The sequence below is a fragment of the Neomonachus schauinslandi genome, chromosome 2 (assembly GCF_002201575.2).
Source record: "Neomonachus schauinslandi chromosome 2, ASM220157v2, whole genome shotgun sequence".
Taxonomy (NCBI): Eukaryota; Metazoa; Chordata; class Mammalia; order Carnivora; family Phocidae; genus Neomonachus; species Neomonachus schauinslandi.
The window spans coordinates 45,732,577-45,746,572 of NC_058404.1; the positions used below are offsets into that span (position 1 = coordinate 45,732,577).

General features: G+C 36.1%; 1 protein-coding gene across 1 annotated transcript in view; it reads left to right on the top strand.

Moving 5' to 3' along the window:
• Positions 1 to 13,996, top strand: part of ADAM28 (ADAM metallopeptidase domain 28) — an 85,073-nt gene that overhangs the window by 27,899 nt on the left and 43,178 nt on the right. Inside the window, exons 9-10 of the mRNA XM_021698762.1 lie at positions 3,266 to 3,435; positions 6,052 to 6,136. Of these exons, the coding sequence (XP_021554437.1) occupies positions 3,266 to 3,435; positions 6,052 to 6,136 (255 nt within the window). The remainder of the gene's footprint in view (positions 1 to 3,265; positions 3,436 to 6,051; positions 6,137 to 13,996) is intronic.

Here is a 13,996-nt window from a genome sequence, read left to right on the forward strand (position 1 = left end):
GCAAGGAAGACATTGGAGAGCCTGAGCTGAGGTGTAACATGTTCAGATGTGTATTCTTAAAAGATTATCTTGGCCATTATGTTGGAAATAAACTGAAGGAAAGCAATTGGCAGAAGGTAGGGGAATTATTCCCTAATTCAGGGCAAGAGATGATGGTGGCTTGAGAAAAAGCAGAGGTATTGGATCTATTGAGAATAGCTGATTTCTGGATAGAGTACACAGGGTAGATGAGGTAGATGAGAGATAAGAAGTATAAGAAAAGGGAAAGAGTCAAGTGACATCAAGGATTTGGACCTGAGCAACTTTAAGGATGGGTAACATGGTGGGGGATAATGACTCAGAGGAAAGATGAGGATTTCCATTTTGAACACATTCGCTTTGAGATATCTTTTTGTATAGAGATTTCCAGGGGCACATCATTATGTTGTATACCTAAAAGTAATATAATGCTATATGTAAATTATATCTCAACAAAAATATTATTGTTTCTTAGTGGGGGTGGCAATGGCAGTGGATTGCTAATTTCTATTAAAAATGTTCTATGACTAAGTAATTTTTTTAAATGTGTACATGTTTCATTTATACATTTATACATTTTTATATTTAAGAAATGAAAAATTAGAGACTTTACATTTCAAAAATCAGAGAAATAATACTAGGAAATTTCCCTGAGATGAGGGGTAGACATGTCCATATTGACAATGCCCTCCACATGTCTAGCACCTAGTAACATGTGTCAGGTTATATCATTGTAAACTTTTGGATCATTAAAGATTAAAGAGAAGATTCATGGATGCAAAAAAAAAAAAAAAGATTTCCAGGTGAAAATGTTAGATATACAAGATTGATTGGAGTTCAGGGGCTAGGTCTGGGTGGAGATATAAATCCATGTCTTTAACACATACAGAATGGCATATGACATGGATCAGCAAACTGTAGCTTGTGGGCCAGATCTGACCTGCTGCCTTTTTAAAAGTAGCTTTAATGAAACATAGCCACACCCATTTGTTTACACATTGTCTAAGGCTGTTTTCCTGTTATAGTGCCAGTGGTGGTGAGTAGTTACCACAGAGACCACGCAGCCTCAAAGTCTGAAGCATTTTCTGTGGATCTTTACAGAATAAGCTTACCAATCCTGGTATAAGAGAACCAAAGGAGTAGGCATAGATTAGTAGAAAAAAGACTGAGAACAGGTCCTTGAAGTTCTTCTTTGAGGAGAGATCAAAGTGCAGGAGAAAATGACAGAGACCAATAAAGAGTAGACAATGAGCTTTGAGAAAAATCAGGGGATAGTGTTGTTCTGGAAGCTCCCTGAAACAAAAATCTATCAAAGGAAGAAATGATCAATGATGTTAGATGCTTCTGAGGATTGAGGATTGGCCATTGGATTTAACAGAGTAGAAGTTATTAGTCACCTGGATGATGCAAGTTTCTGTAGAGTGTAAGAGGACAAGCATGATTAGAGTGAGTCCAATGAGAATAGGAAGTAGAACTAGAGACACCAGATACAGAAAATTCTCTTCAGAAGTTTTGCTATAAATGGAAGCAGAGAAATGGGAAATAAGTGAAAGGGAGAGGGGTCATAAAAGTCGTCCCCCAAGCATGATGGGTCATCCTTTTTATGCTGATGGGAATGATTCTGTGGAAGGCTAAGCATAGAATTGCAAGGAAGATGGAAGAATTGCTGGAATAATCTCCTTGACCTGGAAAGAGGTCGGAGATCTAGTGCATGAGTGGAGAAGTTGGCCTTAGGCATGCAGCATTCATTCATATAGTAAAGAAGGGGAGGTATATGTTGTTTGAAGTAGGCCAGTAGGCAGACAGTGGTGGGAGCTTGTGGATATTCTCTTCTGGTTGTTTCTATACTCTGAGTGAATTTGGAAGCAGGGGCATCTGCTCAAAGTGAGGTTTTAATAGAAAGTGTCACAATTTCTAAAAGAGAAGAGTGAGCATGGAAAAAATGTGCGGAAGCCTCTGGGAGTAAATGGATTTTGGAAATGCAGCAGGTTTGCTGAGACTGGTAAAGACCACTTGAGGTTAGTAGTCATGGCTTCCAAGTGAAAGCAGTCAGCATAGTGTGCTCTCTCCTTTGTTCTGGGGCATGGTGCAGGAGAGACATAGGGAGGAATTGTTTTAACCAGGATCGAAGTTTTGTCAGGTGGGTCAAATAAAGAAAGAACGGAAGAGGGAATTTGAGGGAATCATCAAGGGGAGGGTTTTATCTAGTTAGATTCTGACTTTTCTTTTGATGATAGTTGCATTCCTCAATGCTTTTATTGTTTTCCAAACTACTTAAACCATTTCTTCAGGTTTCTCAGCAGGAAGTTGCCCCATGAGAAAACCTGTCACTGTGCAGGTTTTTTTCCAGCTTTATTGCGATATAATTGGCATATAACACTGCGTGAATTTAAGGGGTCCAGTGTGTTGATTTGATATACTTACTTGCAAAATGATTTCTGCCATAGGTTAGCTAACACCTCCATTGCATCACATAGTTGCCGTTGCTTTTTTGTGGTGAGAGCATTTAAAAATTATTCTCACCAATCTTAAAGTAATTAAGATGGTATTATTACTATCACTACCAAGCTGTACATTAGATCCCCAGAGCTCATTCATCTAATAACTGGAAGTTTATCTGACCAACACTGTGCAGTTTTGTAAACTATAGTAGCAATTTAAACTTTTGTTTTTAGAGTAAACATATTGTCTTATAAGATTAATTCATTATTTCTAAAGATTATCCTATGTGCATTATAGATTATTTGGTTCAGTCCAGGTTTAAGAATTAGAGGACCACTTACTTTATTGTGACTCACAGATGCAGGACTTTTTCATATAGCATGTTCCTTTCCCAGTGTCCAAACCAGTACTGGATCAACCTTGCTAATTCTGAAATGTTATTACTCTGAGAACATTGCAAAGCATTTGAATAAATACACTTAAGTTGAAGTGATAGTAATGAACTACTAACAGAAAATTATAATGTTTCTTGAGGTTGCAAGTAAGAGAAGTTTGTTTCAATAGGCACTTTTCTCCAAAAAAAAAAAAAAAAAAGAGTTTTCACACTGAATTATCTAAGGGTGTCTGTCTTGCCTAAACAGGATTGCTAGCATCTGTGAAAAGAGGTAGTAACTTCCATTTCACATGTTTGGAAAGTTTTTATAGTGCTGCTATTAATAAGTTCAAAAATCTACAGTTCATTGAAAATATTGAAAGATAATATCACCATTATGTAGTTCCTTTGACATGTATTCTCTTTGGACAGCTTTACAAAAAGCTCAATACTCATGTGGCCTTAGTTGGTATGGAAATCTGGAATGATGAGGATAAAATAAAGATAACCCCAAATGCAAGCTTCACCTTGGAAAATTTTTCTAAATGGAGGGGAAGTGTCCTCCTCCGAAGAAAACATCATGATATCGCTCAGTTAATCACGTATGTATAGATTTTCCCCTTTGTATGTTAAATGGTATTTAGCATAGAAACTTTCCAAAGCCTTGGCAAGGCAAGTGGTATCTCAGGGGTTAGGGTAAGAGGAAGTGGCTTACACAATGGGGTTGAAGGTTTAAAAAGTACTCATTTGAATATTATGGTGAATATGCTCTTACCTTTGTTACAAGTATTTCTTTTTCTTTCATTTTTAAAGAAAAGCTAACAATTTAGCAATGATTCATCAGAATTTTGTCTGTTTTGATTAGGTATACAGAAACGAAAGATGGGTTTAGATAATGGCAAGAGAAATTTCAATTCAATGTTTTTAAAAGACTTGATTAGCTTTAAGCACTAGTCAGGACAAACTTCTAGGATTGAAAGAAAATTGCATATTATATTCTAATCCCACACCTCTACCATCCTGCTGAAATGACTAATTTAAAAAAAAAAAACAACCAGGAAGTAAATCTGGTGACTATAAATTAGACAAGACTGCTGAGCATATGCCTCAAAAGAAATCAAGAAAATTGCAGCTGGAATCAGATAGAAGGAAGCAGCAAGAAGTGACTTAAAATTATTCAAGTTTTACTTCCTAAGAAAACAGGAGTTGTTATAGGAAATAAGAATTAATTAATATTCTGTGTAGTTATCTACTACACATAACATATCAGCCCACAACTTCCTACTTAAAATAAATCTTCTTAAGTGTCTGGTTCCTTGCCTGGTGTGGCTGGAGCATGGGCGCTGGGTTGGTCATCTCTGCATAAACAGCTTTCATGTGGCTAACTAGGACTGCCTCCAGCATGGCAGTCTCAGGGTTCTGGAGATCTTGCAAGGTGACTAGTTTTCCCCCAGAAGAAGCATTCTAAGAGCACCAAGAGAAAGCTTCAAGACTTCCATGACTGAAGCTTAGAAATTGCACAGTGTCTACTAGGTATTTATCCAAAGGATACAAAAATAATGATTCAGTGGGGCACCTGCACCCCAGTGTTTATAGTAACAGTGTCCACAACAGCCAAAATATCGAAAGAGCCCAGATATCCATCGACAGATGAATGGATAAAGAGGATGTGATATATATATATATATATATATATATATATATATACACAATGGAATATTACTCAGCCATCGAAAAGAAAGAAATCTCGCCATTTGCAACTATGTGGATAGAACTAGAGTGTATTACGCTAAGTGAAATAAGTCATTCGGAGAAAGACAAATACCATATGATTTCACTCATATGTGGAGTTTAAGAAACAAAATAGATGAACATAGGGGAAGGGAAAGAAAAGTAAAATAAGATGAAAACAGAGAGGGAGGCAAACCGTAAGAGACTCTTAACTATAGGGAACAAACTTAGGGTTGCTGGAGGGGAGGTGATTGGGGGATGGGGCAATTGGGTGATGGGCATTAAAGAGGGCACAAAATGGCAGTCCAATATAAAAAGATATGATGGAAGGAAATAACTGTCCTTTCACTTGTAAACTGAAAGTCATAGCCTTTACCTGACAAATTAACAAAAGGTATATATCTATACCTGGCATAACCAGGTAAGAACCTTGTGGTACAGCTATACTCTACCCACTGAAAACAGGAACCAAAATAGTTAACTCCATAATGGGAGAAGATTTTATTTATTATAAATGAGCTGGTAGTGAGTATTAAACCCACACAAATGCAGACTTAAGTAATTTTATAATATAATTTTTAAAGAGGATATAAATGCCATGAATCTTTAAAATATGTATAATGCAAAATACCATTTCAAAATAACAGATATCTGAGAACTTTCCAAAGGAAATGTAAAGTGGGAACAAGTTCTCTAATTTTCCTTATTTTGCATGGCAAAATTAATACTCTCCATTCTTGAGGATGATAACCGGGAAAATATAAGTTCAACTTTTTATGTAAATGCATCTACTAAGGGAATTTTTAAAATAATGCATTCTTTGCAAATTACTAAAGACAAACCAGGGCTAGGATCTTGAACAGATAGCAGAATAATAACAAAGGCAGCACATGAAATCACTACAAATTGAAAGAAAAACAAAATGAACAAAATTAAAAAATAAAATTAAAATTACAAAAGACCAAACCAATTGCTTATGCAAATAAATGCAAGTGGTTCAAATTCCTTTTCAGTAACAAATATTTCAGTAACATAAGTGCTTCAGTAACACAAATACGTTCAGAATGGACCCAAATTCCAAATCCCACTATAGCTAAAACAGTGCTAAAAGAGAACAAAAGTAAATGGATATAAAAATATATGAGAGAAAAATATAAATTAAAACAAAGCACATGTGATAATACTAATATACAAATATGTATATATACATATATTATAATAAATAATAAATAAATAATAAAATATATTTAATATTTTATGTATATATAAAATATTAAAAAGGTGTTTATATCCAGGTGCTTATATTTAGGTGATATGACAACCATTGCATATAAAAAAAGCCTAATTCAATTTCAAAAACTGAAGGAAATATTTAAGTTATTATTCACAATGAGAGTTTCTCTATTAACTGTTTAGAGTTCTGGATTGTTTATAGAACATATAGTTGAGAGTCATAAATTGTATCATTTTTTTTTTCTTTCTTGCAGAGCAACAAAACTTTCTGGAACAACCGTGGGCCTTGCTTTCATGTCTACAATGTGCTCTCCTTATCATTCTGTTGGCATAGTTCAGGTTTGTTTGAAGATAAATAGTTAGTTCTACAATTCAAGTGTGTCAAATGCTCTTTTTTCTGAATCATGTAGTTTTTTGTTGTTGTTATTGTTGATATGGTAAATAACATGGATTGGATTTCAAATCTTGAAACAGTCTTGCATATCCAGTATAAACCCAGCATGGTCATAATACATTATCTTTTTTATATCTTGCTGGATTCAATAAGCTAACATATCTTGAGGGTTTCTATATTCCATATAATCATGAGGGATATTAGTCTGTAGTTGTCTTTTCCTGTTACGTGTTTTTCAGGTTTTATTATTAGGGTAAATCTGGTCACATAAAATGATATATTCCCAACTCTTCAATTTTCTGGAATGTCTTAGCAAAATTGACATTATTCCTTCCTAAAATATTTGGTACAATTCATCAGTAAAACCATATGGGTCTGGCATTGTCCTTATGGAAAGGTTTTTAACTACAAATACAATTTCTTCCATAGCTACAGGACTATTCAGGTTATTTATCTTTTCTTGAATGAGACTTGGCAATTTGTATCTTTAAGGAAAGTGTCCATTTCATTTAAGTTGGCATAAATTTGTTGATGATATTCCTATAATATCCTTTTTTTATATCTGTAGAATTTTTTATATCTGTAGTGATGTCCTCTCTCATTCATGATATTAGTAATTTACGTCTTTTTCTCATGGTCAGTCTCACTAAGAGTTTATTAATTTTATTCATTTCTAAGAAACCGCTTTTGTTTTATTGATGCTCTGTGGTTTTCCTTCTTTCAGTTTCATTGATTTCTGCTCTTCTCTTGATTATTGAATTTCTTTTGCTTTCTCTGCATTTAATTTGTTCTTTTTTTTTTTCTATTACTTAAGGGAGAATATTAGATCATTCATTTGAGACTTCTTCTTTTCAAATGTAAACATTTAATGCATAAATTTCCTGTCATGCACTGCTTTAGCTGAACCCATCATATTTAGATATGTGTGTTTTCATTCAGTTAAAAATATTTTCTAATTTCTTTTTTGATCTCCTTTTTGATTCATGTATTATTTAGAAGTGTACTGTAATAATTTCCATTATGTTTTTTTTTTTAGTTTCATGTTGTTATGATCTGCATATTCATTTGCTAGGGCTGCCATAACAAAATACCCCAGAGTGCATGGCTTAAACAACAGAAATGTATTTTCTGAGTTTTGGAGGTTAAAAATCCAAGATCCAGATTTTGGTAGGTTTGGTTTCTCCTAAGGTCTCCCCCGTTGGCTTTCAGATGGCCACCTTTTTGCTGTGTCCTCACGTGGCTTTTCCTTTGTGCACACATCCCTTCCTCTTTAGTCCTGTTGGATTAGGGCCCCAGGAGTATAGTCTCATTTAACCTTAATTATCTCCTCAGAAGCCCTATCTCCAAATACAGTCACATTGGTGGTTAAGGCTTCAACATATGAATTGGAATGTGGGGGGGGGGGGCACAATTCAGTCCATAATAGTCTAGGAACATACTTAGTAGAATTTCAATATTTTTAAACTTTTTGAGGTTTGTTCTTGGTCAGTACTGCATATGAACTTGAAAAAGAATATCTTCTGCTGTTATTGGATGGAGCATTCTGTAATTGTCAAGTTAACTTATAGTGTTGTTCAGTTCTTTTGAATCATTGATGTAGAAAGAGTAGTTAAGTATCCAAGTATAATTGTAGATTTGTCTATTCTTTCAAATCTATAAGTTTTCACTTCATGTATTTTGAAGCTCTGTTGTTAAGCAAATACACAAATAGAGTTGTCATGTCTTTTTGGAGAATTAATCCATTTATTATTTCATGTTCCTCTTTTTTCCTGAAATATTCCTGTTATGAAGTCTACCTTGTCTGTTATCATTATAGTTACTCCAACATTTGTGGCTAAAGTTTGCCTGATACAACCTTTTCCTTACTTGTATTTTTAGCATATATTTTTCTCTACATTTAAAGGTTTCTTGTAGACAGTATATACTTGGGTTTTACTTTTTATCTAATCTGACAATTTCTGTCTTTTATTTGGTGTATTTAAATCATTTATATGTAATATAATTATTGATATTGCTGAACCAAAATCTTCCATTTTGCTAGATCTTTGCTATTCCATCTATTCTATATTTTTCTACCCTCTTTAGGATTGAGGATTTTTGAAAATAATTTCATTTATTTCCATTATTAGCTTTTCATTTTTATCTCTCTTTATTTTTAATGGTTGTCTTTGTTTATTATATACCTCCGCTTGTCTGTTTTTACCTTGAAATACTCTTGTCCTCAGCGTGACTGGGTGGTGCTGTCAGTTAAGCATCAGACACCTGGTTTCACCTCAGGTCGTGATCTAAGGGTTGTGAGATCGAGCCCCACGTTGGGCTCCATGCTCAGCATGGAGTCTGCTTAAGACTCTCTCCCTCTGCCCCTCCTCCCTGCACTCTCTCCCTCTCTCTCTCTAAAAAAATAAATAAAATCTTAAGAAAAAAGAAATATTCTTGAGCTGCTTCACATGTAGTATAAGGATATTATAAGAGTATACCTCTAATTACTCCCTTTGATTTTTTGTGCTATTGTTATCATATGCTTAACTTTACATACATTAAAAATACACAACATATTGTTACCAATTTTTCTTAGTTTTTCTCAATGCAATTTAAAATAAGAAAAAAATAGTATTATGCTTATCTTATCTTTACCTACACTCACCTTTATCACATTCCCAACACTCTCCACTGCTTTTTTTTAACACTCTCCATTTTTTTTGATCTTTTTTATTTTTATTTTTTTAACTTTATTTTACTATGTTATGTTAATCACCATACATTACATCATTAGTTTTTGATGACTGTTCCATGATTCATTGTTTGCATATAACCCCAGTGCTCCATTCAATATGTGCTCTCTTTAACCCATCACCAGGTTAACCCATCCCCCCATTGCCCTCCCCTCTAGAACCCTCAGTTTGTTTCTCAGAGTCCATAGTCTCTCATGGTTCGTCTCCCCCTCCGGTTTCCCCCCCATCATTTTTCCCTTCCTACTATCTTCTTTTTTTTTTTTTTTAACATATAATGTATTATTTGTTTCAGAGGTCCAGGTCTCTGATTCAACAGTCTTACACAATTCACAGCACTCACCATAGCACATACCCTCCCCAATGTCTATCACTCAGCCACCCCATCCCTCCCAACACCACCACTCCAGCAACCCTCAGTTTGTTTCCTGAGATTAAGAATTCCTCATATCAGTGAGGTCATATGATACATGTCTTTCTCTGATTGACTTATTTTGCTTAGCATAATACCCTCCAGTTCCATCCACATCGTTGCAAATGGAAGATTTCTGGGGTTTTGGGGATGGCTGCATAATATTCCATTGTATATATATACCACCTCTTCTTTATCCATTCATCTGTTGATGGACATCGTGGCTCTTTCCATAGTTTGGCTGTTATGGACCTTGCTGCTATAAACATTGGGGTGCACATACCCCTTCAGATCCCTACATTTGTATCTTTGGGGTAAATACACAGTAGTACAATTGCTGGGTCGTATGGTAGCTCTATTTTCAACTTTTTGAGGAACCTCCATACTGTTTTCCAGAGTGGCTGCACCAGCTTGCATTCCCACCAACAGTGTAGGAGGGTTCCCCTTTCTCCACATCCCTGCCAACATCTGTCATTTCCTGACTTGTTAATTTTAGCCATTCTGACTGGTGTGAGGTGGCATCTCATTGAGGTTTTGATTTGGAATTCCCTGATGCCGAGTGATGTTGAGCACTTTTTCATGTGTTGGTTGGCCATTTGGATGTCTTCTTTGGAAAAATGTCTGTTCATGTCTTCTGCCCATTTCTTGATTGGATTCTTTGTTTTTTGGGTATTGAGTTTGATAAGTTCTTTATAGATTTTGGATACTAGCCCTTTATCTGATATGTCATTTGCAAATATCTTCTCCCATTCTGTCGGTTGTCTTTTGGTTTTGTTGACTGTTTCCTTTGCTGTGCAAAAGCTTTTTATCTTGATGAAGTCCCAATAGTTCATTTTTCCCCTTGCTTCCCTTGCCTTTGGCAATGTTTCTAGGAAGAAGTTGCTTCGGCTGAGGTCGAAGAGGTTGCTGCCTGTGTTCTCCTCTAGGATTTTGATGGACTCCTGTCTCACATTTAGTGAGTCTATTTTTGTGTGTGGTGTAAGCAAATGGCCCAGTTTATCTTCTGCATGTGGCTGTCCAATTTTCCCAACACCATTTGTTGAAGAGACTGTCTTTTTTCCATTGGACATTCTTTCCTGCTTTGTCGAAGATGAGTTGACCATAGAATTGAGGGTCCATTTCTGGGCTCTCTATTCTGTTCCATTGATCTATGTGTCTGTTTTTGTGCCAGTACCATACTGTCTTGATGATGACAGCTTTGTAATAGAGCTTGAAGTCCAGAATTGTGATGCCGCCAGCTTTGCTTTTCTTTTTCAACATTCCTCTGGCTATTCGGGGTCTTTTCTGGTTCCATACAAATTTTAGGATTATTTGTTCCATTTCTTTGAAAAAAGTGGATGGTATTTTGATGGGGATTGCATTAAATGTGTAGATTGCTCTACGTAGCATTGACATCTTCCCAATAGTTGTTCTTCCAATCCATGAGAATGGCACATTTTTCCATTTCTTTGTGTCTTCCTCAATTTCTTTCATGAGTATTTTATAGCTTTCTGAGTACAGATATAGATATAGTATATAGATTCTTTGCCTCTTTGGTTAGATTTATTCCTAGGTATCTTATGGTTTTGGGTGCAATTGTAAATGGGATTGACTCCTTCATTTCTCTTTCTTCTGTCTTGTTGTGGGTGTATAGGAATGCCACTGATTTCTGTGCATTGATTTTATATCCTGCCACCTGACTGAATTCTTGTATGAGTTCTAGCAGTTTTGGGGTAGTCTTTGGGGTTTTCCACATAAAGTATCATATCATCTGCAAACAGTGAGAGTTTTCTTCTTTGCCGATTTGGATGCCTTTGATTTCTTTTTGTTGTCTGATTGCTGTGGTTAGGACTTCTAATACTCTGTTGAATAGCAGTGGTGATAGTGGACATCCCTGCCATGTTCCTGGCCTAGGGGGAAAGCTCTCAGTTTTTCCCCATTGAGAATGAGTTTCACTGTAGGTTTTTCATAGATGGCTTTTATGATATTGAGGTATGTACCCTCTATCCCTATACTCTGAAGAGTTTTGATCAAGAAAGGATGCTGTACTTTGTCAAATGCTTTTTCTGCATCTACTGAGAGGATTATATGATTCTTGTTCTTTCTTTTATTAATGTATTGTATCACATTGATTGATTTGTGGATGTTGAACCAACCTTGCAGCCCAGGGATAAATACCACTTGGTTGTGGTGAATAATCCTTTTAATGTACTGTTGGATCCTATTGGCTAGTATTTTGGTGAGAATTTTTGCATCCATGTTCATCAAGGATATTGGTCTGTAATTCTCCTTTTTGATGAGGTCTTGTCTGATTTTGAGATCAATGTAATGCTGGCCTCATAAAACGAGTTTGGAAGTTTTCCTTCCATTTTTATTTTTTGGAACACTTTCAGAAGAATAGGTATTAATTCTTCTTTAAAAGTTTGCTAGAAATCACCTGGGAAGCCATCGGGCCCTGGGCTTTTGTTTGTTGGGAGATTTTTGATGATTGCTTCAATTTCCTTAGTGGTTCTAGTCTGTTCAGGTTTTCTATGTCTTCCTGGTTCAGTTTTGGTAGTTGATACATCTCTAGGAATGCATCCATTTCTTCCAGATTATCTAATTGGCTGGCATAGAGTTGCTCATAATATGTTCTTATAATTGTTTGTATTTCTTTGGTGTTGGTTTGATCTCTCCTCTTTCATTCATGATTTTGTTGATTTGGGTCCTTTCTCTTTTCTTTTTGATAAGTCTGGCCAGGGGTTTATCAATCTTGTTAATTCTTTCAAAGAAGCAGCTCCTTGTTTCATTGATCTGTTCTACTGTTCTTTTGATTTCTATGCCATTGATTTCTGCTCTGATCTTGATTATTTCTCTTCTCCTGCTGGGTTTAGGCTTTATTTGCTGTTCTTTCTCCAGCTCCTTTAGGTGTAGGGTTAGGTTGTGTATTTGAGACCTTTCTTGTTTCTTGAGAAAGGCTTGCATTGCTATATACTTTCCTCTTAGGACTGCCTTTGCTGCATCCCAAAGATTTTGAACAGTTGTGTTTTCATTTTCATTTGTTTCCATGAATTTTTTTTAAAGATTTTATTTATTTATTGGACAGAGAGAGACAGAGCAAGAGAGGGAACACAAGCAGGGGGAGTGGGAGAGGGAGAAGCAGGCTTCCAACTGAGCAGGGAGCCCAATGCGGGGCTTGTTCCCAGGACGCTGGGATCATGACCTGAGCTGAAGGCAGATGTTTAATGACTGAGCCACCCTGGTGCCCCTCCATGGATTTTTTAAATTCTTCTTTAATTTCCTGGTTGACCCATTCATTCTTTAGTAGGATGCTCTTTAGCCTCCATGTACTTGAGTTCTTTCCGACTTTCCTCTTGTGATTGAGTTCTAGTTTCAAAGCATTGTGGTCTGAAAATAGGCAGGGAATGATCCCAGTCTTTTGGTACTGGTTGAGACGTGATTTGTGACCTGGGATGTGATCTATTCTGGAGAATGTTCCATGGGCACTAGAGAAGAATGTGTATTCTGTTGCTTTGGGATGAAATGTTCTGAATAGATCTGTGAAGTCCATTTGGTCCAGTGTGTCATTTAAAGTCTTTATTTGCTTCTTGATCTTTTGCTTAAAGGATCTGTCCATTTCAGTGAGGGGGGTGTTAAAGTCCCCTACTATTATTGTATTGCTGTCAATGTGTTTCTTTGATTTTGTTATTAATAGGCTTATATAATTAGCTGCTCCCATGTTAGGGGCGTAGATATTTACAATTGTTAGATCTTCATGTTGGATAGACCCTTTAAGTAGGATATAGTGTTCTTCCTCATCTCTTATTATTGTCTTTGGTTTAAAATCTAATTTGTCTGATATTACAGATAGCCACCCCAGCTTTCTTTTGGTGTCCATTAGCATGGTAAATGGTTTTCCACCCCCTCACTTTCAATCTGGAGGTGCTTTGGGTCTAAAATGAGTCTCTTGCAGACAGCATATTGATGGGTCTTGTTTTTTTTAATCCATTCTGATAGCCTGTGTCTTTTGATTGGGGAATTTAGCCCATTCACATTCAGGGTAACTATTGAAAGATATGAATTTAGTGCCATTGTATTGCCTGTAAGGTGACTGTTACTGTATATTGTCTGTGTTCCTTTCTGGTCTATGTTACTTTTAGGCTCTCTCTTTGCTTAGAGGACCCCTTTCAGTGTTCTTGTAGGGCTGGTTTCGTGTTTGCAAATTCCTTTAGTTTTTGTTTGTCCTGGACGCTTTTCATCTCTCCTTCTATTTTCAATGACAGCTTAGCTGGATATAGTATTCTTGGCTGCATATTTTTCTTGTTTAGTGCTCTGAATATATCATGCCAGTCCTTTCTGGCCTGCCTGGTCTCTGTGGATTTGTTGTCAGTCTAATGTTTCTACCATTGTAGGTTACAGATCTCTTATCCCAAGCTGCTTTCAGGATTTTTTCTTTGTCTCTGAGACTCATAAATTTTACTATTAGATGTCAGGGTGTTGACGACTGATTTTTATTGATTTTGAAGGGGGTTCTCTGTGCCTCCTGGATTTTGATGCCTGTTTCCTTCCCCAAATTAAGGAAGTTCTCTGCTATAATTTGCTCCAATATACCTTCTGCCCCTCTCTCTCTTTCTTCGTCTTCTTGGATCCCAATTGTTATAATATTGTTTCATCTTATGGTATCACTTATCTCTCGAATTCTGCCC